Below are 26,063 nucleotides of genomic sequence, written 5' to 3' on the forward strand. Positions count from 1 at the left end.
TTAAGAAGTATAGAGTTTAGGGCTAAGATACATAAAAAAAAACTAGAACCTATTAGCCTCAGTACTTGTAAAATTCGCATAACAGTTAATGTATTTTTATTGTATTTTGCATTGCAAATCAAGACAAAAATAGAGATAAAATTTGTAAATGAAAAGTGCCAAACCGAATGGGACGCCATTCAACAGGTTTATTAGAAAGTCTGATTAACAACTCATTCTTATGAGTAACTGTTAAATGACGTCATATCTTTTTTGCCACATTGACACATGTCACTTACAAAGTTTATCTCTATCCAGTCTAGAGCGTTGATTTGCGATAGATTCTCTGTTCTTATCAAGCTATTTCTGTTTAAAATTTGTATCTACAGAGTGGCGCATTGAAAAAAAACTATCAGAGACGTTTTTGGAAACCCTGTAGATTAGTCCGAAAAACCGTTGGACACGTCAACTTTATTTTCCAGGGAGACACCTTTTTTATAAAAGTCTATTATACAAAGTGTTGGCTATAGGAAAACCATGTAGCTGACAGAGAAACATTGATAATTACATGCACGAGACAAAGACAGAAAAAGTAAAAAAGTAGGTTGAAATTTTGCTGCAAAGTTGTCAAACGTCTCTCTGAATTCGTCTACTAAATTACTGAAAAAAAGCGTCTGGCAACATTGCCCCGATGTTTTCGCTTACTAGATATTTTTTAGGGTTTTCTGTCTTTGTCTCGCGCAGGCAATTAAAGCGGTCAGCACTAATGGGAGCAATGCACGTCATCAGTGAGTTTGACGTTTTTGCTGTTTGCTTGTTTGTTTCTTGTTGTTTTGATAATTGCTGAATACGGTAATTTAGTTACATAAACATTTATAAATTGAAGAAGCTATTTCTCATGCAATTGAAGAAGGAAACTTTCTTAATTTTAAGAATAGACAAAATACTTCTTCTAAAATTCAAACTAATTCACAAAACACCTCAAAACAAACACTTTCGTCCCACACAAAACAACTATACAACACAACCTACGCACAGAAATGTTGTTCCTTTCCAGCAAAATGTAAGTTATACGCCAATAATGCCGCAGTATTTTAATACTCACAGAAACAATTTTCCACAAAGAAATAATTTACAGTTTGCAGGATTTGGTCAATTCAGACCTAGATCAGGACAAAGTAGAATGATTAATAACACTAATCAAAATTTCCAAAGATCTCCGACAAATCAGTTAAAATCAAATGTTTTTCAAACACAAGACATCTGGCAACGTGGCGCGTTTTAAACGTCAATCTGTCAGTAACGGTATTCCTATGGACAGTTTTAGTTTTACCGTTACATACAGTTTTTGAGTGGATCTTTTGCTAATTGTAACAATTTGTTCATTATACTGCAGTTTTGACTATTTGGACGTAAAATTTTAAGTTTGAAATGTTGATTGACAAACAACAACAAATCTGGATGGTCATCTTGAGTGCTGTGTTCATAATTTTCATGTTTAATTTTCAAATACTACTATAATCAGTTTCAACGTCAACGTCTTACACTGCATAATAAATTTAAATATTATACCAAGTAGGTACTAGTAAGAAATCATTATTACATTCGCCATTTGTCAAGAATGGCAATTACAAATTAATAATCTGTTATTTTGTTTAGTAATATGCGTTTAGTTTATTTTTACTATTATTAAAAAAATAAAACATTGTTTAGTTTCAAAAGGAATATTAACAAAACCAAAGTATAATAACATAATCCAAAATTACAAGCTGTAATATACCTGGTGGTACATAATATGGAAATTCACGCTTAAATGCACACAAGGGGAGGTTGGAACCTAAAGCTATTTTTTTCCGGTCTGTCTCGCTTCCCCTAACATTATCCATAATGAAAAGAATTAAATAACAAACAAAATCTTAAAACTCCCAGATTTCCTATTTAATATGGCAGGGCAAAAACGTAATACCCATAATTTAAACTGGTGATTTAAATGGCTAGCCGATTACCTCTCGCACGCTCAAGCAAACGAGACAAAAGGGACAAATAATATCAAAAACCCCTCTATCCGGTGACGTCTCCATAAAAGCGCCCTCATATGTCTTTGTGCTATTGGGCCCCGTCGACCAATGAAAGGCATCGGAGGCGTTGCCTTGTCGCTCTTCGATTTCTTTTGGGGAGACTCCGAATTTTAACCGGAATCCGGCTCCACATTAAACTCTGTCAGTTTCTGGTCCGGTTTAGTGACTCTTTTTTAAGCATCTGGTTACGCTGGCTAACGTAAAACGCGAAGTTAGTGACTTGGACTGGTGCGAATCCAGCGGCGCGGAAGATTACTCTGAGGAGGATTACAGGATGGTCGAAACGTCCACTCCTCAAACCGCGGTTCTTCCGCAACATTTAATGTTTCTCAATCAAATGCACGAGGGTTTCAAACCTGTATACAGGAAAAACGGACCGTCGGTATCGTCATCGTCTTCATCAGCCAGTTCATTGTTTACCATTGATAGTATCCTATCGAGGCCTAGGGCTGTTCCTGTTGCGGTACCCAGACCACCAGCGATATTTCAAAGTGGACAACCGAGCGGTTTCAATTTTGGACATTTTGCTGCAGCTAGTGCTGGTTTTGGCACTACTTCCGCAGAATTATTAGGTAAGTACTAACACACATGACCATAATTCTATGTCTACCGAAGTCAAATTTCTAAAAAAATTTTGAAAATGGTGAACGTGGTGAAATTGGTTGGACGAACGGGACAGCATCATTTCTGACCGTTTCTTCAAATTAATTCACTCGATTTTAATAATTTCTTTGAGGATTAAAAGGTATTTTCTTCCTTTTTCTGATGACAGAAATAAACTTTTTGAAATCCACCTCTTCCAATCCAGCTATTATGGAATTGATGATTTAAAAAATGTCGAACTTTTGGAGTCACATTGTTGACCTTATTTCTAAAGGAATATCTTGCAGCAAAATGGGAAGATGATTGCTTAAAAAGTCCAAAAATATTATGCCATTTAAATTTTCTTCAAAATAATACGGTTCAATCAAATATCTGCCTATTATACACAGATAACATCATCTTATGGGTATTCGAATCGCAGTAATAATGAAAATTACGTCTGTCGACGGATCCATTATTGTGAAATGTGCACTCATCGCTAAACAGAGCTAAATTTACAAAAATTTTATTTTATTTTTATTTATTTATTATGATGACGTCCAATTCAATGTTTGAATGGCTTGTGTTTTGTGGATTTCTCATATTAAACACTACCACTTTGTCTAAATTTACTTAATAATCTTTTAAAAGCGAATTTGTTTGGATGTTTTCTGTTGGGAAATTTTGTAGCAAAAACTCGTGAGGTCATAATAAACAATTTTCTAGACATTCTCCAAGAACAAAGATCATATCTATCCTTTCTTCCATTGTATAAACTAACATTTTAGTACAAAGAACTTACAAAAACTTTAAAATTTGTTCTACATTTTTAGAAAATAACCAATACCTGAGAAACTGTAAAGTTTAGACATCCTATTTCACCTTAACAAAATCATTTCTTATTTTCAACGTAGATTCTGAAAATTAAGTAAAATACTAGGTATTCCATTTGAAAAATGTAACTTTGATACGTTTTTTACTTTTGTTTTTCAGCTTTTACAACTGTCTAAAATAGTCTAAAGTTAATTTACCAATTTTTTAAATTAACCACATTTTAAAGGTCACGTGACTAATTTTGACAGATGTCAATTGGCCTTTACAATGTTGCAAGCTCAAAAATTGAATTATCAAGTCACGTGACCTAGTTCTTACAATTTTACCACTGTCTAAATTTAAATTACTAATTTTTCAACTGTTTCTTTTAAATGATACGTGTCTTTATTTGACACGTGCTAACTTGGTTACTATGACAGTTAGAAGATTTGTGCAAACGTCAAAATATAACCCATAATTTCAGGCAACCGTAGAAAATAGTATATTATGTTATTAGGCGTAGAAAGAGGCGATTATTGGAGGCGATTATTGGGGGCTTTCTACGTCCGTGTACCGTATACTATTTTTTTTTCAAGCGGCATGTATACAGGGTGTATGGATTTGCGATGTTTTGACCGGAAAACCCAATTTGTTGGCTAGTTAGGATAATACCAGCATACATAATTTGGTCAATCATAACACAATCTTATAAATTCAACTTTTTCATTAGGCATAATAAACCACTGATTTTTCATGTTTGTTTGCTTTATTCCTTGCATTACAAACTTTTTATATTCACAACACAATTAACATAAATTAAAATATCAATTAATAGAAAAATGTAACTAATAATCTACACATTTTCTTTGTCGGTCAGTTTAAATGAGCAATTTTCAAATTTACAATTCTGCCATAAATGAAATTCCTGCCCCTTTACTTCATGGTCTACATTTAAAGTAGGTTGTTGTTGTGGGTTTGTTGAAATTACTGGTTCTCTGATATCATCTGTGGTATTGTTCTCCATTGGTATTAAATTACAATCATTTACATCCAGAATTTTCATTGCTGTGTCATTTTTATTTCTTAAAGAATCGTCAATGTAGCCTTCTGCTACAGTTGTAGACCTCCAACCACCGTGTTTTTTCAGTGAACAAATGTCTCCATCATTATCTACAAGAAGAGTTGCAGAGTTTAGGCGAAGGCAGTGACCAGTATATTCTTTGACATCAGCCAATTTCAAAAACAACGCTATTTCCTTGGGAATACTTGACATTTTGTGAATACCCATTACAACTCTGTGGCAAACTCCATTTTGATATTTAATGAAAAAACGATCTGTATCAATAACATCTGGACGAAGAGACAAGTATTTTTTACAAATATTTATGTAAAATTCTCCAACAATTGTAAATGTTCTGGGCCAGAATTAATTTTTCCATGTATTCAATATCTTGAATTCTCAAGTTTACCAGTTTATTACATCGACATGCCCCTGATATGCCGTATGTTAAAACAACCTAAAAATGTTGAATATAGGTATTAAAAAAAATCATAAATTCATTTTTGTTTCGGATCTTACCTTCATGGCTAAATACTTTTTGTCAGGTGCTTCTGTTAAAAAAGTGTCTACTTGGTTCTTGGTGAAAGTTTTAGACTTTTTAGCTGCATAGTTTTCACTTTTTCGCTTTAAAAATGCTTACTGTCTTTAATATTTAGCTCAGCTTTAAGCATGGAATATTGCGCCCACATTGTCGAACAATGATTTACTTAAATGGGCAAAATAGGCCAATACAACATTTTCGGTAAAATTGACCGCTTGGTGTTCTCTGGCCCAAGTGGTGAATTTATTGTACGCTCGTTCATACATTTCGCGGGACCTGCCAGCAATCAAATTATTTAGCGTATTTGACGCTATTGCTGCTAAAGCAGGTGGTGTACAACTTATTTTATCACTATCACTCATTTCGGCGATTTAGTTCGCTTTACGGCTTCACTGAAACTTTATTTGACAATACAACAACGCAATTAGTAGTATTAAGGTGTTTGACGTTTGAATTTTGAATTAGTGTGCCATGGACATCACGATTTTTGACAGATGACACAGTGAAAGCGTAATAAGGTAAACAAAGATAGGATGTGTATCGTTTCATATAGGTATATGTGTACATATATAACGATTACTGCAAAAATACCATTCTCATAGAACAACGGAGATTTGAAGCCAGAAAACCGATAACATTTTTCAAGAACCGCGTTCCGTGTAAATTCGGAGCGCGTAACCGTAATCGACAGATGACGCTAGACAGCCATGATACGCCCTCTGTTAGACAACTTTGGAAATAGCTTTGTGTTGTTATCCTATTAGCCGTGTTGTGTCAATCAGTTTGTGTCAGTCCACCGCCCTCTGTACAAGAAAGCCAAGAAGGTGCATGCCAAAAATTCCAATATGGCCGAAATATGGGATTGACAGTTTGCATTTGTTTGTATTGTGGAAATTGAGTTTTTGGATGATTAAATTAATTTTTAAAGTTTAAAGTCAAGACTTGGGATTACTTGCCAAAGTAATTTTTGTTTGCTATTATATATTGTTGTTTATATGTTTGTTGTTCTAGTGAAAGTGTAGTTTGTGTTCATTTTATTGTGTTATCACTATTGTTATTGTTCCTTCATTGTTCTATAATTTGTTGTTGGTTTTTTAACTTAAATTCTATTGCCTCTACAATATGCCGTCACACTTGTTGTTTGCCAAATTGTAAAAGCAATTTGGAGAAAGGCCCAAAAGTGTCCTTTCCTTTCCAAAAGACCCTGCTCGAACCCAACAGTGGTTGAAAGCTTTGAACTGGAATGATTTTACTCCAACACAATACTCAGTGGTAAGTACAATATGCTTTCTCATTCAGTAAACTTATTGCCTCTTACATACATAAGTGAGTTAAATTTTGAGGCCGCCTGCATTTTGAGAGCAACAAAGGTTTACTCTGAAGAAACAGGTCAGCTTTTAGAAGTTTCATTGGCACATTTACATTTTAAAAGAAAGGTCTTGGTAATAATATAAAACCCATTTACCACTTTTGCTTACCTAGATTCAAGGATTTCCAAATTTTCTTTGATTGAGCAGTTTTTACATTAGTTTGTTGTACTTTCCAAGACAAAGGGTTCTAACCAAACTTGCTTTGGCTGGACTTTATTGGATATAAAAAGCCATATCTATACATATCTGGATCAGGAATGAAGCGTTCTTTGATTTTTCACTCACAACTTCTAATCAACTACACGAAAAAATTAAAAAAAACATATTTTCTACTGCATCTCCATAGGTTTGTGTACAAAAAAAAATCCGATAACGCCGCCATTAAAATGACATTCTAGGCTTTCTTGTAAAGAAGGCGGTGGTCAGTCCGTTTGTTTATGTGGATTTTGAATTTGATCACAAATTTAGCCCTGACACCTTCAGGAAAACTGTATTTCAGAATAAGAACATGAAAGGATTGTATTGCAGAGCCAAGCCTGACAAGCCAATCAAAGCAAAGTAAGTGTTGCATTAATTTCATCTGCTTTTTTCTCAATGCAACGCTTTTAGTCTGGATCAAGTTTTGGACATTATTTTTTTACCTCCTAGGATATGAGGCAGTACAGGTACACAATAGGCTTATTTTAGACCGCTTGTGAAATCGCAGATAAAAACATCATTTAATATTAACCAATAACATACTGAAATACTTGCATACATATTTGTGTGGTTGTTGTACATAACAAGCAAATATAATAATAGTAATTAGCTATTTATAAACAATTTCGAACTAATTGATTCAAGTGACGTTTTTTTTTATAAAATATAGCACAAAAAATAAATACAATAAAAAGTTTTCAAATAAACAAAAGACCTGCATTAGTGAAGTGCATATTGTATTTGGGTTGTTATTGTGGCATTGTCGGTTTGGACGTATTCCATAATTAACGTACTACGCTGGCGAATCCTTGTTATTTTAAATTAAAAGTCAAAACTGCGATCGCCGCAAAAATAAAACAAACACCGCTCCGGATAATAAAACTATTATGCGGTATTTGTCAAATACGCACGTTGTTTATAAATAAAAACGTAAAACATTTTCGTTAATAATAATGGAAAAACTTTTTTTTAGTTGCGTAATCTGCGGTTATGAAAACGCGAAACATTCGAAGCTGATAATACTTTTAGTGTAAGACTTTAAAATGTGTTGGAATGGTAAAAATAAGTGTTCCTTGGAAAGCACTCGCAGCGGGGAATTTAAATCGTTTTATACTAAAAACCTAAGCTGGCGTGAATTTACACTTCACAGCAGTTTTTATTGTGGAAGACATGCATACTTACATACAGAGCCTTATATTACTTAACGCTTTCACACATTTTTAGGTATTGAGATTTAGTCCGTTGGAATAATTATCCAGTAAATTCAAAGCAGCATTATATATGAATTCAGAAACTATAATTTTCTTATAAACTATGTTTTTAGATATAAAAGTTGTTAAAACTAAAAATAATTACAATCCAATGTGACGTAGATACAAATAAATTGACACTAAAATGCGTGTGGTCAGCTGTCAAAATACTGCCTGCATTTCCGTTTAATATTATGGCCAATATGGCCATCAATGTTGCCTGGTCTACCGTTTTTGTGGTTCTTCTACCGTTCTTCTGTTTTCTTTTATTTAATCTACCGTTTTTAATAACATTGCCATTAAGTGGGTTGGGAAACAGTTTATATACACTGCAAATTTCTAAATCTACATGTTATATTTTGTAATGTTTTTTCAGGTTATTGAATAGGAAATTTAATGAGAATTTTAAAAATGTGCTTAAAACAGTCATTTTCTTACTACAAGTGGGTGTTACAGGCGATTTTGTCCCTGATTGTCTTTTCAAACTGTTTTTCAGACAGTTCAATTTTGAAACCGCTTTTCTACATGACTGTACCAAATTTTGTAGTGTTTTTGAGGTTAATGGATAGGAAATTTAATGAGGATTCCAAAAATGTGCTTAAAACAGTCATTTTCTTACTCCAAGTGGGTTTTACAGGCGATATTGTCACTGACTGTCCGTTCAAACTGTGTTTCTGGCAGTTCAAACTTTGAAACCGCTTCTCTATATGACTGTACCAAATTTTGTACTGTTTTTGAGGTTATTGGATAGGAAATTTAATGAGGATTCCAAAAATGTGCTTAAAACAATCATTTTCTTACTCCAAGTGGGTTTTACACGCGATATTGTCACTGTCCGTTCAAACTGTGTTTCTGGCAGTTCAAACTTTGAAACCGCTTTTCTATATGACTGTACTGTTTTTGAGGTTATTGAATAGGAAATTTAATGAGGATTCCAAAAATTTACTTAAAACTGTCATTTTCTTACTCCAAGTGGGTTTTACAGGCGATGTTGTCCCTGACTGTCCGTTCAAACTGTGTTTCTGGAAGTTCAAACTTTGAAACCGCTTCTCTATATGACTGTACCAAATTTTGTACTGTTTTTGAGGTTATTGGATAGGAAATTTAATGAGTATTCCAAAAATGTGCTTAAAACTGTCATTTTCTCACCCCAAGTGAGTTTTACAGGCAATTGTGTCTCTGACGGTCCTTTCAAACTGTGTTTCTGGCAGTTCAAACTTTGAAACCGCTTTTCTACATGACTGTACCAAATTTTGTACTGTTTGTGTGGTTATTGGATAGGAAATTTAATGAGGATTCCAAAAATGTGCTTAAAACTGTCATTTTCTTACTCCAAGTGGGTTTTACAGTCGATGTTGTCCCTGACTGTCCGTTCAAACTGTGTTTCTGGAGGTTCAAACTTTGAAACCGCTTTTCTACTTGACTGTACAAAATTTTGTACTCTTTTTGAGGTTATTGGATAGGAAATTTAATGAGGATTCCAAAAATGTGCTTAAAACAGTCATTACCTTACTCCAAGTGGGTTTTACAGGCGATGTTGTCCCTGACTGTCCGTTCAAACTGTGTTTCTGGCAGTTCAAACTTTGAAACCGCTTTTCTACATGACTGTACCAAATTTTGTACTGTTTTTGAGGTTATTGGATAGGAAATTTAATGAGGATTCCAAAAAGGTGCTTAAAACTGTCATTTTCTTACTTCAAGTGGGTTTTACAGGCGATGTTGTCCCTGACTGTCCCTTCAAACTGTGTTTCTGGCAGTTCAAACTTTGAAACCGCTTTTCTACTTGACTGTACCAAATTTTGTACTGTTTTTGAGGTTATTGGATAGGAAATTTAATGAGTATTCCAAAAATGTGCTTAAAACTGTCATTTTCTCACCCCAAGTGAGTTTTACAGGCAATTGTGTCTCTGACGGTCCTTTCAAACTGTGTTTCTGGCAGTTCAAACTTTGAAACCGCTTTTCTACATGACTGTACCAAATTTTGTACTGTTTGTGTGGTTATTGGATAGGAAATTTAATGAGGATTCCAAAAATGTGCTTAAAACTGTCATTTTCTTACTCCAAGTGGGTTTTACAGTCGATGTTGTCCCTGACTGTCCGTTCAAACTGTGTTTCTGGAGGTTCAAACTTTGAAACCGCTTTTCTACTTGACTGTACAAAATTTTGTACTCTTTTTGAGGTTATTGGATAGGAAATTTAATGAGGATTCCAAAAATGTGCTTAAAACAGTCATTACCTTACTCCAAGTGGGTTTTACAGGCGATGTTGTCCCTGACTGTCCGTTCAAACTGTGTTTCTGGCAGTTCAAACTTTGAAACCGCTTTTCTACATGACTGTACCAAATTTTGTACTGTTTTTGAGGTTATTGGATAGGAAATTTAATGAGGATTCCAAAAAGGTGCTTAAAACTGTCATTTTCTTACTTCAAGTGGGTTTTACAGGCGATGTTGTCCCTGACTGTCCCTTCAAACTGTGTTTCTGGCAGTTCAAACTTTGAAACCGCTTTTCTACTTGACTGTACCAAATTTTGTACTGTTTTTGAGGTTATTGGATAGGAAATTTAATGAGGATTCCAAAAATGTGCTTAAAACTGTCATTTTCTCACTCCAAGTGAGTTTTACAGCCGATATTGTCACTGACTGTCCGTTCAAACTGTGTTTCTGGCAGTTCAAACTTTGAAACCGCTTTTCTACATGACTGTACCAAATTTTGTAGTGTTTTTGAGGTTATTGGATAGGAAATTTAATGAGGATTCCAAAAATGTGCTCAAAACAGTCATTTTCTGAATCCAAGTGGGTTTTACAGGCGATGTTATCCCTGACTGTCCGTTCAAACTGTGTTTCTGACAGTTCAAACTTTGAAACCGCCAGGCAGACCACCAGAGGTGGAGGGACAGCTGGATGTCGACGGCGCAAGGAACTCCTTAAAGCTGGAAAAACAGGCTAAAAGCCTATTCCAAGAAGAGGAAGACAATTTTCTATTAACAATTACAAACAACCGACCGTTATGCAAGTGAATAAGCTTTTTAAAGGTGTCTCAATTTGACAGATTATAACTTGGTTCATGTGACAGCTAGGAGGTTCGTTCCAACGTTAAAATGTAGCCCAAAACTTCTGCTTCTTTTATCGAGACAGAGTTTTTATGGAAAAAAACACTATCAACTGAGAAAACCGGCCTAGAACACTTTGGGTACACCAAACTGAAATACAAAACTTTAGTATACTTTCTTCCACAGATTCTGGTGGTACATCATCAGATGGGTGATCCAGCTGATTCTGATCTTCTTCCAAAATCAGTTTAAATTTTAATCCACATTATAAATACATATTAAATGAAATAAAGCAGTACAATTGAAAATGAAATTGTCTAAATAAAAATAAGAGAGCAAAGTCCCTGGTGGGCCGTTTTTCCGTATACCGCTCACGCTTCAAGAACCAGTAAACCGATGAAAGAAAAACTTCGTCCGCAAACAAAAACCAGCACAAAGTAAAGCTTTTAAACAGAATTCCCGCAAGATTAAAATCGCCTTACTTAGAAAAAAAAATCTCTCAATTTTTAACTTGCTTAGTTTCTTTCTGGCTTAGTTTAGCGTAGTCATGCATGCGAAAATTTATTCCGAAGTCGGCGAGGGTTTTTCACGGGCCCCGAGCATTATAAACTCAAACTAAAAAGCATAATATTATTTTTATAAACCCTCGGGAGTATCGTTATTGATTCGTTATCCTTGTTGCAGCCATGGCTTATCCCAGCCTTTACCCTGGCTACGTGCATGCATTAGCGGCCGCATCTCAGGCAGCTTCTTTGGCCAGTTCTGCGGGCCATCATCATCATCATCAACCGCCCAAACGGAAACGTCGACACCGCACCATTTTTAGCGAAGAACAGTTGGAACAACTAGAAGCTACTTTCGAACAGACCCATTATCCCGACGTCGTCCTGAGGGAACAGTTGGCCTTAAAAGTTGATTTGAAAGAGGAACGTGTGGAGGTTAGTAGAATGTTTGTACGAGGGAGGTTTTATAACTGCCAATAAGGTCTTTTATCAATTTTTTTTGCGCCCTACTTATCCTGGACGCACTGTATTTAACTACAAAAAAAAACTATAATAAAAACCACACTTATTTGGTACACCATATACGAAAAAGTCTCATGTGACGTAGGACCTTATTGTTATTGGATGTGGGAGCTTTCCCTGTGGGAGAAATTTATATATATCATATTTATATTAAACACAAATTCAGCAGCAACACAATTTGTGAAACAAATCAAATGTCATACAAGGAAAATGATGATTTATAGTTTAGACCAATACGCATTAAGCAACATGGTTTTATGCAACACACAATACATATACAGGTGTGGTAAATCCAAAACTGACCATAGGAAAACCGTGTAACTGACAGAGAAACGTAAATAATTGCATGCGTGGGACAAAGACAGTAAACGAAAAAATACCAAGTAGGCCATATTTTCAGTACGCTGTTGCCAAAAAAAAAAATTAATTTTGTCGACGGTATTGGATTTTGGCAACAGCGTACTGAAAATATGGCCTACTTGATATTTTTTTCCTTTACTGTCTTTGTCCCACGCATGCAATTATCTACGTTTCTCTGTCAGTTACACGGTTTTCCTATGGTCGGTTTTGGATTTAACACAGCTGTATGTCCCACAATTGGCTCTCATAACACATAAAAATAAGGTCCCAAGGGCCCCATTTGTATGTTGTCATCAATATGGCCGATTCTCACAGTGTTCACAGTTTGCATGATTTTAATTGTTTTTTTTTTAGGTCACATGCCTGTTTTATTTCATTTGAATTTTGACAGTTTAAAATGTCCACAAGAAAGACCGCAACATTTTCACGTTTAAAATTGTATTTATCAGGGTCACGTGACTGTCTTAATCATTTTTAAACTCAATTTCTTTATTAAAATTTGACAGACAAACAGAAAATTTTCAATTTTAATAGTTGTTTAGCTAACAAGTGCGGAAAGTGATACTTTCCCGCACGAGACTGCCAGTTTGCCCGCACCCGAGTAAGGAAAACTATACTCATTACGGTCACGTGAATCACGTGTCTTTAGACTATTTTTAAAACCAACATTTTTTAATTTGACTTTTGACAGATAAATTTTGACGTCTGAGATAATTTTCAAGGTCAAAACTGTGACGGTTTTAAGAACTTATAAATCCAATTTTAACTTTAACAGTTTGACAAAGTTGAACCCTGTCACAGGTGTCAGATGTCAATAAGCGGTTTTAACATGGACATGTTTAATTTCAAAGCCATTATATCTTTAAAAATTGGTGTCATTTACAACTTATTCTGACATTATAAATGCGTTGAAATTCTATTTTAAAATGTAAAACATCAAAAATAAAAATCAGACAGCGTAATGAATAATTTCAGTTTGATTATTTATTTATTGTTTGAACAGGATCATTTGACAGTTCTGGCATTAGTGTCATCTGTCAAATAGGCTCTCGACGCTGACGTAATGTCAACATTTTGAAGGATGGAGTCAGAGTGCATATTCATGATAATGCATGCGGTGTTTTCACATGCTTTTTTACCAAATGTGACATTTGGTAAAAAAGCATGTGAAAACTGTCATTCACTGAATCATATTCTAATGTCGTTGCAGGAGGCAGGTTGCCATATTTACTTTAAAATACAAAATGTTTGTTTTTTAATTGCAGCGTTTCACCGATTTAAATTAAACCCAGACACACTAAAAAAATGTTTGCAGCTTCTTACTTTTAAGGTTTGCAATCGTTCATACTAGAATAACAGAACATACCCTAATTAACAAAAATTAGTTTATTGATACAATACATTATTAGACAAGTGTTAATAGCTTTGGCAACAATGCACCAAGAGTGAATAATTTGCTTCCCGATTCTAGCCTTCCACCTACGTTACGAAATTGAAGAGTATCTAACTACGTCACAGGGGATCCTGCCAGGCTCATTTAATATTGAGAAACAAGACTTAAATCGTTTTTTGTGTCACTAAAGTTAACTTATTTATTATATTATTTTACGTTTACGTTCATACATTTATTATAATAGCTGATAAATAATATTGGCTGCAGTCCAGCCCATGGAAAATACAAAGTGAAACAAAACCGCGGATAAATTACTTTTCCTTTATAACTTTGTGTACGTTTAAGATTTCCCCGGTCTAATGCATTTAAACTCGATTGAAAAAATAGGGATTCCAAGATCGATTTTTATATTAAAAAGAAGAATAGCTGTTTACTTAGCCGGGGGGTATTCTAATTTGCGTACGCGTTCGTTCTGATAGGGCTTCTCAAGGCATAAAGCGTCGAAAATGGGGTGCTCTAGATTTTATTTGCTTTCGTCGCGGCTCTCTTCATGTAAATAAAACTGATTTACTTGTGGGGTATCACATGTCTTAGTGACGACTGTTTGGATCCTAAATGTACCGTTTTTCGTTCAATTCGGCGATAAACTATAATAATAATTTATCCAACACATGACAGTTGTGACTGTCATTATTAATGACATTTTAGACAATTAAACTATCAGATAACACACTAGTGAGTTATGGATTATAACCTACGTTCATATTCAAGTAGTATTTGTATTACTATTTGTTGGAATTTATACAGGAGTATCTGTAGGTTATTTTCCTCTTCCGAGATGACCACTGCATCATCAGCATAGCAGCAAGAGAAGTCTTGATAGAATGTGACAGAACAAACTGACAAAGGCTGTCACATTCTTCACACCTTTCTCTTGATAGCTCACAGCGTCACCTTCACGGCTTTCAGGACATTATGATCTCTCTAACACCCTTGATACATAAATAGCTATAAACATTTGCTAACAAACACACAACTTTGACCAAAATGTAAAAAAGTCACTGTCAAGTCATTGTGACAGTTATAGGATACTGAGATGCAGGTAGCTTTAATTTCATCACAAAGCTTATTTTAATTATTACTTCGTAAAAAAAACGATTTTTCCACTTGTTGGATAAAACATTGAATGCCACCCGTGTGTTATGTTTTCTAAGTCACTAGAGAATCTTGCGTGACTTATTTTCAACATAACACATTAGTACCATATAAATAACTATTAATGTATTAATTCCTCAGGATGGATAAATAACATGTAGCATCAATTTTCTACCGATAGGAAGCCACTAAAAAACTGAACAGAAGCTTCAACATATTGATCTCACTGCTCATTACTATTACCGTATAAATTATACAAAGAAAATAGCTTCAGGCGGTTATTATCTACTTAAAAGCTAAAATTCCTGAGTAAATAAGGTGGCGAAAAGTTAAATAAATAGTCGTGTTAATGCGGCATTTCAAGTGGTTCTAACCACTTATGCATTCCGGTACCACCCATGTAGTTACAGGCAATGAATAACTCGGATTTTAAATAAGATAGGCTATATACCTGCTACTTGTTCACCGACGTGCTCGAAACGATTTGGTTTAACTGTTTATTGGATGGTTTTCTGTTTAGATTCTGTCGACACGTGACTTTTGACACTTTGACTAAAACATGAGGCTTTGACGCATATCCGCCATGTTTTACCGCATCTTTGTTCGCTATATTTTTGTTTATACAAAATTCTGGGTATGTATGTCGATATTCAACTGTTTTCGAGAAAATTACATGTTTTATTGAAAATAGTGTTTAGTAGCAAAAAACAATAATTATTTAGTTATAATATTATTCAAGAAAAGCTTCGATAAAGAAATACAGGGAGTTATAGTTAGATTGGTTTTCTGGGAAAACGCTCGGACACGTCAATATTTATTTTTGATTACGATTTTTTTGATGATAAATTAATGTATACAGGGTGACCCAAAAATAAGTTAAAATAACTGAATTAATATTTAGATTAAGTTAGGTTAGGTTATACTTGGAATTCGATGCAGAATCCAAAAATGAAATAAAAAATAGAGGTTTCCATTTGAAAAAATAAAGTTGACAGTCCTAACTTGTTTTTGGGTCACCCTGTATACATGAATTTATTATCAAAAAAAAAAACGCAATATAAAATAAATATTGACGTGTCCGAGCGTTTTCCCAGTAAACGAATCCCTGATTTTTAATAAAATTTATGCGAGACTTTACGGACACACTGTGTATCAACAATTCACTGCATGTAAACTGTTTTTAATTTGTGAGAATTAAGGTGAAAGAAATAATCCACTAAAGCCCAGCAAAATATATAACGTTTCCTAATTTAAATTGGGGCCCCGTTCCCGCTCTAATTCAATTAAGTTTGACCGGTGGCGGCACCGCGCGCCCCCCGCTCGTTTGCCGCCCTGCCCGCCGCCAGTCAGATTATTCTATTACCGCGTATCAACATCAGTTCGGGCTAATTTTGTTTAGTCTCAAAACATTTCATTGTTTCGGGTGGATCAAAAATTCAACGCGACGTTAATTATTACGTGCAGAAAGGGGGGAAGTCCAACGTTGAAATGCCGCAATAATCCCCCCGGGAGAAAGACAAGAAATTTTAACAATCGAGCGCTCCACCGAAAAAAATTTTTGCGAATTCGAAAAGGGTTTATACAAAAGTGAACACGTATAAGCTAAAAACGGTTAAATGGGGACTGTTTTAGGAAACCTTTTGCTAATATGTCGCTAAACAACACAAAATGGATGATTATTTTTAAAAAGTACACATATTAAAGCTTTTAGATATAAATATGTCATTTTAGAAAAGCAGAGACCTTAAAAACACATTCAGACACTATTAGGCCATTTTTACCATCATCATCGGAAGAAGAAGAAGAAGAAACCCATAAATAAAATCTGGAGAATTTTTTTGATAACTATATTGCTTCTATATGTCAGGCTTCTTCATTCCCTCCTCCTAGTTTTTAAATGGTTTGCGAGGTTTTTATTTTAGTTACTTTGTCTTGACTAGCACACAACAATATGCAGGAAAAAGAAAAATCAAATCACAATAAGCTGCTTTATCTCTTTTAATCTAAATCTTTTACTTTTTGAGAGCATTATCTATATTTCTCTAAAACATTTTCCATTTAACTTTCTCGATTAAATTAAAAGTGATTAACCCCCTTCGCTAGATTTAGCCCCTTTGGAAAAACAATATATCGTTCGATGCCGCATTATACTGCCTTCGATTCGACGTAAAACAAACACCCAAATTATTTCCACGGTGAACCCGATTGTGTTTATTAATGCGATGATATGGGTTGTTTCCGAACAATGGCCCGGTATTAAATATGTTATTGTTAGAGACTAAGAAACGACGGCTGCCCTTTTAGAGGCTCTCCCCCTTAACTCGGCTTAATTGAGGGTCTATTTACGTTAAAAAGTGTCTTTTCGAGTGGCAATAACGCTCGTCCACTAATGCCACTCCAAAGCTAAAATTGAACAAATCCATTTAGAATCCGTTCCAAATTGCAATAACACTACCGTACTGTTACCCTTAGGTCATTCAGTATTCAGTGACCGTTTGTCCTAAAAAGCTAAAGTAGGATCGTGCTTGAGGTTGACAAGCCCATATACCAACGAGTACCCAATATTTACCCAAAAATTGATGAGTCAAGTGGCTAGACAAGAAGACAAGCTACTACCTACCAAAATTTCCATTTACTTTTCGTTGTTTGCTGACCACTACCGATTAGTGATTTTTAAGTTAAGATATGCGTTGTTCAAACAATGATCAGTTTACTTGGGTGGCACTAAAATATGTAATAATAAGAAAATTCAGTTAATTTCTGTTGTACAGGGTGTCTCAAATTCGATGGGTATCTTCAAAAGTAGCAAAGGTTTTCGGTTTTGGTAAAAGGAACAATCATATTTTCTACAGCTGCCCCCGTTTCTGATCCACAGGGTGATTTTCAAAAATTTGGAATACCCTCCGTATTTTCGTTATCATTAACGACGCAGAAAAGCTACAAATAATGGCTTCCTATGGAAAGTATAACGTACACCAAATATCTAATTCGTTTTTTTTTTTCTGGAGCACATCGTTTTTAAGATATGAACCAATTTTAAATGGGACATTTTAATGTCTGTCCGTGGGTGTCAAAGTTTTTCTATTATTTGGGTGATATAAAAGTTGCATTAGTTTTCAAGTATTGTACAGCGCAGAAACACCAAAATGGTATTTGTGGCTCTAAAACTAGTCTTTCTGATCCTTATCACAAACACCAAAATATCACCAGTTCCAATCTGTCTATTCTGAATCTTTCAAACGGTTTTTGCAGGTCAGAAACTCCAAAATGGCCAAATGCCATTAGTGGATTCTGATCCTTTAAGATGTCACCAGAACATTGGAAAACTTTGAATTTTGGTTGTTTGTCATATCTTTAGAAAGCCCATTTCATTGGCTATCTTTTGACAGTTGTCAAAAATTTTACATCAGTAAAAAAGTTGACACCTGTCAAATTTTCTATCATAACCACGCAATAGATCTCAAAAAGTTAAGATGAGAACATGAAAGACGTTTTGCTCTATCTTAGTCAAATTAGGAGGTATGACACTCCAAAAACTAAAAATGTCACTTTTCAAACGTCAGTATTTCGAAAACCGTATTTTGAAATCGATAGGACTATTCAAAAATGCAATAATATACAGGGTGTTCCATTTAAAATAAGCAAGTTGACATCTATTTCCGGTTAAACCGGAGGTGACGCATCTAAATTTTTTTCTTCCAAAATTTAAAATTTCTATAAATATTTGATCCTGATAAACTTTTAATGAACGGTTTGGGTGGCTAATCCTGGGTCTTAATGAACAGGTAATTTTTAGCTTATTCCATAACAGCATAAATATATAGGGTGTCCCATTTAAAAAAAAGTATGTTTGGTTCATATCATAAAAACGATGTGCTCCAAAAAAAAAAAGATTAAATACCATTTCGATTCTACGTTCATTGGGAGGCGATTTGTAATTTTTCTGTGTCTTTCTGGTTAAAAAATTGATATTTAGTCTTTAAAGTTGGAAAATTTAATTAAAACTGTATTAGCCCGGTGATCGGGCAAACTAAGTTTTCCCAATAAATCAGAATGGAAATATGGATTGCAAAGTTTTTGGTTTTATATTATTAATTTTCTATTTAACGCAAATTAGTCCCGCCTTCATAATTGACTTCAATTAACGTCGTCGTAATGATGTAGAACGGCAAGGAAATTTGTTCAAAAGAAGGAAAACTCGATTCGCTCGCAATAAAGAGTTTTGAAGCGAAAATCTAAATGTGTAATTAAGGTTTGGAAAATAATCAAAGTCAAGCAGGGTAAAGACTTGTAGCATGCAAATTGCAGAATAACTCGTTAATATTCTTTGCTTTTATAAGTTTTATATTTTAATAAGTCGAGTCTCGAGGTTATATTAGTATGCCAAAGTAAATTAGGATGGTCCTGTCTGCGCTGACAACAACGCATTTTTTGTATCCGTACGTTTTGCTTCTGACTGTCTTTTCAAACTGTGTTTCTGTCAGTTCAAATTTTGACACCGTTTTTCTCCTTGACTGTACCAAATTTTGTAGTGTTTTTCAGGTTATTGAATAGGAAATTTAATGAAGATTCCAAACATGTACTTAAAACAGTGATTCTCATATTCCAAATTAGTTTTACAGACGATTTTGTCCCTGACTGTCCTTTCAAACTGTCTTTCTATCAATTCAGTCTTTGACACAGCTTTTCTCCCTGATTGTATCAAATTTTGTAGTATTTTTTTAGGTTATTAAATAGGAAATTTAATGAGGATTCTAAAAATGTATTTAAAACAGTAATTTTCTTACTCCTAATGAGTTGAAAATGCAGGAAATGAGGGTCCTTTTAGTTTTTGAGCTATAGTTTTGGGACAAACAATCAAAGATTCAGTTTTTTTCGGATATCTTTGAAAGTACTCGGAAAATCGAAATTTTTAAAACGGCATTTGGTTCAGCTTCAAATTGGGCAACTTTGTCACCTCTCTTACAGTATTCGAATCCCAATGGTGAGGATCGAATTTGAATTACCCTGTATATGGTAGGAAATAAACTTTTGCACAAAGTAAAAGTAAAATAGGGGCATTTTTTGAGACGGTTTATTTAATAATTTTATTATCATCGTCTAAATCAAGATCTGCCGATACCCCCACAGTCTAGGGACTGAGAAAACACTCGCCCCATTTGCTAAACTAACTAAACTGCTTTGCCTGTATTTATTTTGCGGGGTCGATTCGGATCGCCCCTTTCTCAATTTCTTCTCTGTCATTTTCTTAAATTTAAATATTATTATCATTGTATCTTGGATTTAAGCCTAAAAATATCGAGACTATTGTTTCAGCATTATTTGTTAAGCGATACTGCTGACATAAATTGAAAATAGTATTGCTTTTAAAAAATCGAATTTTTTCATTTGTTTTAACAGCAGGAAATAGCCAAAGCGGGTTTGGCAGCTAAATGGCAGGGATAAAAGGGTTAAAGGGTGAAAACTGTAAATGGTGTTTTGTTTGAGATTACAAGCTTAATAAACAGTAATTTGTCAGAAATAATTGCTTTAAAATGACAATGGGTTGGATTTAGGTATAAGCAAGTAAATTGAAACGTATAGTAATTTTTAATGCTCAAAATGATTCCGTCATAAAAAATGTGGGTTTCTATTTAAAAAACTTGAAATTTTTCATTTTTTTTAGTGGCAAGTTTATGATTTTTTTTTGACAACCCTGTATACAAATGAGTCATTACGCACCCTCAGTTTAATAAAACGATCCTTTATTTACAATAACCCTAAAGTTTCATTGCAAAATGAATTACGGTTTTGACAGAGTACAAAAATATGTTGAGCGTTGCAACTTTTTTGGAAAAACATCAAATATTTCAAAAACGACTAGAGATAGGCATAGGGTATTGTACACAAAAGTTGGTCAGAATTTTGTGAGGAATCTAAATATGTAATAATATATAGGGTGTTCTATTTAAGATAAGAAAGTTGTGATCGACTTCCGCTATAAACGGAAGTGCAACCATCTTGAAAATATTTTAGTTAGATTGGGCATGCCCACATTTTTTCCAATATCAATCGATGTCTTTCGTCGTGGGACACCCTGTACTGTGACGTTTAAAAGGATATCAAATATTCGCTCGTTAGCGTCAGCTTTAGACCGAATAATACCAATTAAATCAGTCATTTTCGCAGCTACAAAGCAGTTTTAAGTCAGTTTTGCGACGTACATAATAAGCCGCTACTTTTGTCTTTGATGTGACGCTACCAGGCGCGATTCGTCGCCCATCCGACCCGAACTAATTCCAATTTAGTCGGCGTATTTCTCATTCGGGAAACGTCATCAATCCGCTCTTCCGGAAATCTACCTGGATACAATATTGTGCCGTCTGTTTCAATAAATGTCAAAACGGAAAGAGGGCACGCAGATTTGCCGGGATAGCGACATGTAGGCAAACGCCTCATTGGAGGAGCTTTCGATCAATTTTATAAAGCGTTTACCCTCTCTATTGCTGTCGTCAATATTCACAACACTGAGCTTTGTTATTCCCACTTTGAGTTAGATATGCTAGAAAATGCTAGTGATTTTTATGTTTTATGATTTCCAGAAATGTATTGAAGCAAATAGAGTAAATAAAGAAAACGTCAACGAAAACTGCATTCACGTCATCGATGACGTCACTTTTGAATGACTATGTTTCTCTCGCATTTTAGTATTAATTACATTCAGTATACAGGTGTGGTAAATCCAAAAGCGACCATAGGAAAACCGTGTAACGGACAGAGAAACGTAGGTAATTGCACGAGCGGGAGAAAGACAGAAAACGAAAAAAATATCAAGTAGGCCATATTTTTAGCGCGCTGTTGCCAAACGCCGTAAGTATTCAATACCCTCGACAAACTTACTTACGACGTTTGGCAACAGCGCTCTAAAAATATGGCCTACTTGATATTTTTTTCGTTTTCTGTCTTTCTCCCGCGCATGCAATTACCTACGTTTCTCTGTCCGTTACACGGTTTTTCTATGGTTGCTTTTGGATTTACCACACCTGTATGTTGTAATACACCGTTGAAAAGGTAAAAATCAACAGAATTAAATGACGTAAAAATATATAGGATGTTCCATTTAAAAAAATATAAATTACTGACATATGTCAGAAACTAAACGGAATAGAAAAAAACTGACTACTCCATTGGATTCTATATGAAAACTTCTACCGGGAACCGTTCTTCCTTTTTTGATAACTTTAAGAGCAACTGAAATACAGAAGTGGTTCAAAAATTACCAATTTTCGAAAACCCCCCGTATCTTTAAAACAAAAGAAGTTTGCGGCGCCCACTTTTCGCCAGTCATCTCACGTATGCTACTTTTTTTCTATCTATTACCGTTTTCTCTGTACCCCGTAAAACCATCGAAAATTCAGCACCCTGTACACACACTGGCAAAATTTAGACTTATAGTTTAACATCAATTTTCTCTTCAATGCTTCACTCGATTTTGATCATTTTTTAATGAATTGTAGCTTGATTCTTCATGAATACATCTGTCTTATTATGATTTTTAAATGGTTTGTCTTTATGTCATATACAGGGACGAAAAGAAAGTAAGGAATTTTCTGTGCTCTTTAAGACCCTGTGGAGAGAACAACAAGGAGAATTGAAAACAATTTATAACATCAAATTGTAGCCCGTTATTTTCTGAACATTTCCCTTTTTTATTCCCTGTGATATCTCAATTATTAAAGAAAATACAGAGTTTAAAACGGTCATATAATTTTCGGGATTCTGTTTTGACATTAAAAAAGAGTCACGTGACCTTTAAAAATAAAGTTGATTGATAAAAATCGTCTATTTTTTTCACTGCAAAATAAGTCACGTGACTTTCAAAATGGCAGTTCAAAAAATGGTCACGCCACCCTCCAAATTACATTTTGACATTTAAAACTGTCACGTGACTTTTAGGATTACGTTTTGACGTTCAAATAGAGTAGATTTTAAAAAATAAATTTGATGATTGCAATTCGTTACCTGACCATTTTCACTGTAAAACGAATCACATCAGTTAAAACTGAAAAACAATCACGTGATTTTTAAAATTAAATTTGATGACTGAAAATAGTCACGTGACCATTCTTCGCACCTTAAAATGAGTCACGTGACTTAAATAAATATATAATAAAATAATAGTTTAAATTGTGAAACGGTCACGTGACCCTTCCAATAATATTTTGACATTTAAAACGGTCACACTTTTTCAAACTAACTTTATTTCGACTGAGCGTAACTCCGTTATTTAAGGAGTTACAAAAAAGTCTAAATAAGAAAAGTTGTAGGAAATTTCATCCTCTACAAGACGGTATTAAAGTGTTTTTACCCTTAAGGACCTCCCTAAAGAGTTACAAAGCAAAAAGTGACAGGATGTACCAAATGTGTTTTAACAGTATTACTTTCAATGTAATACTGTTAAAATGTGAGATTTCTTGTTTTTCTTGTACTATTTCAATATTTCCACATCCAGAGGAGGCCTAATGTGAAATCTTATTTATATGACTTATTGTATTTTCGTATGCCTGTTTCCTGATGATTTATAGTATATTTGTGCTTCAGGCATTATAACCTGTAACATAATTTATAGGCAAACAAAATTTAATCAAACAATATAGATTTTCACTTATTTGTTCTTCCGTTCTCTTTAATAGACTACTATAATATGTATTCAAACCTTTCTATCCTAGCTTAAACTTCATTCGTTCTATTATTTACACAACTTTAACGAGTTTATAAAAAATTTAAAGAGAGTACATCAAACCAATTTGTCTAGTGGAGCAACTTTTGCCGAAGTTTTATTTGTAAAACCAGCCACAGTCTAAAACTGCCCTAATCCACTTAAGCGAATAATAAAATATTAATGTAAGGCCTGTTTACAGAATACCAAAGAAAATACTATAATTGTGCAATATTCTTAACTATGTAGCTTGATGACACTTTGATGATACTCATAATGTTGATGTGTTTTTCAGGTATGGTTTAAAAATCGACGGGCAAAATGGCGAAAACAAAAACGAGAAGAACAAGAAAGACTCAGAAAAATACAGGAAGAAGATTCTAGGTCCACTATCGATCCACAACGCATTTTGCCACCTCCTTCCACGCAACATTTCAGTGACGACGACTCATCTGATTTAGAAGTAGCTTAAACAATTTTTGTTTTTTAGACAGAACAATGATTTTAGTATCAACAATAGTATACAATTTATGAACTCAATCTAGTCAATTGTTGATCTGTACATAAATCTGTATAAAGTGTATTATAGAAATATTTATCTGAGATTAAGAAGTATATTAAATGTCATATTATGTACCTACTAATTATTATTCTAAACTGTATGGTTGTTTTAACTGTAAGCACTGTACATATTGCGCTTTGTAAACATAGCAAACATAATTTATTGCTGTAATATCTTTACATAGATTTAAGAATTTTAGACTAACTGCTTCTATTTATCTAAAATTACACACACACAGGTTAGAATTAAGTGCATTACTTGTATATAATGTAAATTAAATCGCTTTAGTTTTAACTACTACTTACTATACTTTCGATGTGTCAATATAATAATAAACTCATCACTACACTTTCTTGTTGCAATTATTTTTAAATATTATGAAGGTTTTGTTTACCATAACGTATAACATTATTAAAAACATTTTTATTACAAAATGTTCTTTTATTTATTCCAGTCCACACAAACGAGTAAAGTATACGAGTGCAAAAATATAATAATTTTCAAATTTGTTTTAACCAAATTTTACTTTCAATTTGCAATTTGCATCATGCAAGATCCTAACGATTTTAAACGCAGTTTTTAATCACAACAAAAACAGCAAACTGAGCTAAACTGGCAACAATGTACACAACTCGTTGAAAATCAAGATTAACTAGGTCAGATTTCTATCTAATCTGCGTGTTCTTCTAATCTGTTAAATCACTGCGTGTGAGAGAGAGAGAGCAATAGCCCGCAACTAATCGCTTAGCAAAAGGAATGCAGTTTAAAAACGTCAAACTCACTGATGACGTACAACGGCCGAAGAAGAGCTAACTCAGTGTTGCCAAGTCAAAATGTTTAATGGCGGTAGAATAATCGGTCAAAAATATAACGGTAAAATTTTAAGCATTGATTTTACATAAAAAAATAATGCCACTTTGTTATATAAACCATACTTGAAAAATACAGTTTTCCTTATCAATTGCTTGTATTGACATTAGTGGCAGATATCACGTGGTTTTAAAAACTTTTCTAATCAATGATTTTTGCAGCTTTTGAGCAGTTTGACAATTTGACGTTAGTGGCAGTTGTCACGTGGTTCTAGAACACTGTTTAGCTAGACGGTCACGTGACAATTGTCAAAATAAATAAAATATTGGTTTTTAGAGGTAATTTAAGTAGGCAGTCACGTGACCCACTTGGAGTAAGAAAATGGTCATAAATTTCTATCCAATAACTTGAAAAAAGGGTGTCAAAGTTTGAACTGCCACAAATACAGTTTGTAAGAACACTCAAGGAAAAAATCGCCTGTAAAACTCACTTGGAATAAGAAAGTGACTGTTTTAAGCACATTTTTAGAATCCTCATTAAATTTTCTATCCAATAATCTGAAAAAACACTACAAAATTTGATACACTCAGGAAGAAAAGCGGTGTCAAAGTTGGAACTGTCAAAAATACAGTTTGAAAGAACAGTCAAGGATAAAATCGCCTGAAAAACTCACTTGAAATAATAAAAAGATTGTTTTAAGCACATTTTTAAAATCCTCATTAAATTTTCTATTTAATAACCTAAAAAAAACACAATAAAATTTAATACAGTCAGTGAGAAAATCGGTGTCAAAGTTTGAACTGCCTGAAATACAGTTTGAAAGAACAGTCAATGATAAAATCGCCTGTAAAACTCACTTGGAATAAGAAAATGACTTTTTTAAACACATTTTTAAAATCCTCATTAAATTTTCTGTCTAATAATCTGAAAAACACAACAAAATTTAATACAGTCAGGGAGAAAATCAGTGTCAAAGTTTGAACTGCCTGAAATACAGTTTGTAAGAACAGTCAATGATAAAATTGCCTGTAAAACTCACTTGGAAAAAGAAAATGACTGTTTTAACCACATTTTTAAAATCCTCATTAAATTTTCAATTTAATAACCTGAAAAAACATAACAAAATTTAATACAGTCAGG

General features: G+C 33.9%; 1 protein-coding gene and 1 long non-coding RNA gene across 2 annotated transcripts; one reads left to right on the top strand and one right to left on the bottom strand.

Moving 5' to 3' along the window:
* Positions 1-1,677: 1,677 nt before the first annotated feature.
* Positions 1,678-24,091, top strand: Gsc (goosecoid homeobox). Its single transcript, XM_081984970.1, has 3 exons — positions 1,678-2,629; positions 11,605-11,858; positions 23,847-24,091. The coding sequence occupies exons 1-3, from the start codon at positions 2,332-2,334 to the stop codon at positions 24,021-24,023; spliced, it is 729 nt and encodes a 242-aa protein (XP_081841096.1). The 5' UTR covers positions 1,678-2,331; the 3' UTR covers positions 24,024-24,091.
* On the bottom strand, positions 4,200-5,834 carry LOC145732609 (uncharacterized). Its single transcript, XR_014179040.1, has 2 exons — positions 5,032-5,834; positions 4,200-4,969 (listed from the first exon to the last, which is right to left on the bottom strand). It is a non-coding gene; the product is annotated as an uncharacterized LOC145732609 (long non-coding RNA).
* Positions 24,092-26,063: the final 1,972 nt, after the last annotated feature.

The sequence above is a fragment of the Ips typographus genome, linkage group LG8 (genome assembly GCF_016097725.1).
Source record: "Ips typographus isolate SLU linkage group LG8, UJ_Ityp_2.0, whole genome shotgun sequence".
In the NCBI taxonomy this organism is placed as follows: Eukaryota; Metazoa; Arthropoda; class Insecta; order Coleoptera; family Curculionidae; genus Ips; species Ips typographus.

Bases quoted from the DNA above. Each gene is read 5' to 3' on its own strand.
- Gsc (XM_081984970.1), top strand. From the start codon at position 2,332: ATGGTCGAAACGTCCACTCCTCAAACCGCGGTTCTTCCGCAACATTTA. The intron at 2,630-11,604 runs GTAAGTACTAAC...TCCTTGTTGCAG, and splicing joins TACTTCCGCAGAATTATTAG to CCATGGCTTATCCCAGCCTT. The intron at 11,859-23,846 runs GTTAGTAGAATG...TGTGTTTTTCAG, and splicing joins TGAAAGAGGAACGTGTGGAG to GTATGGTTTAAAAATCGACG.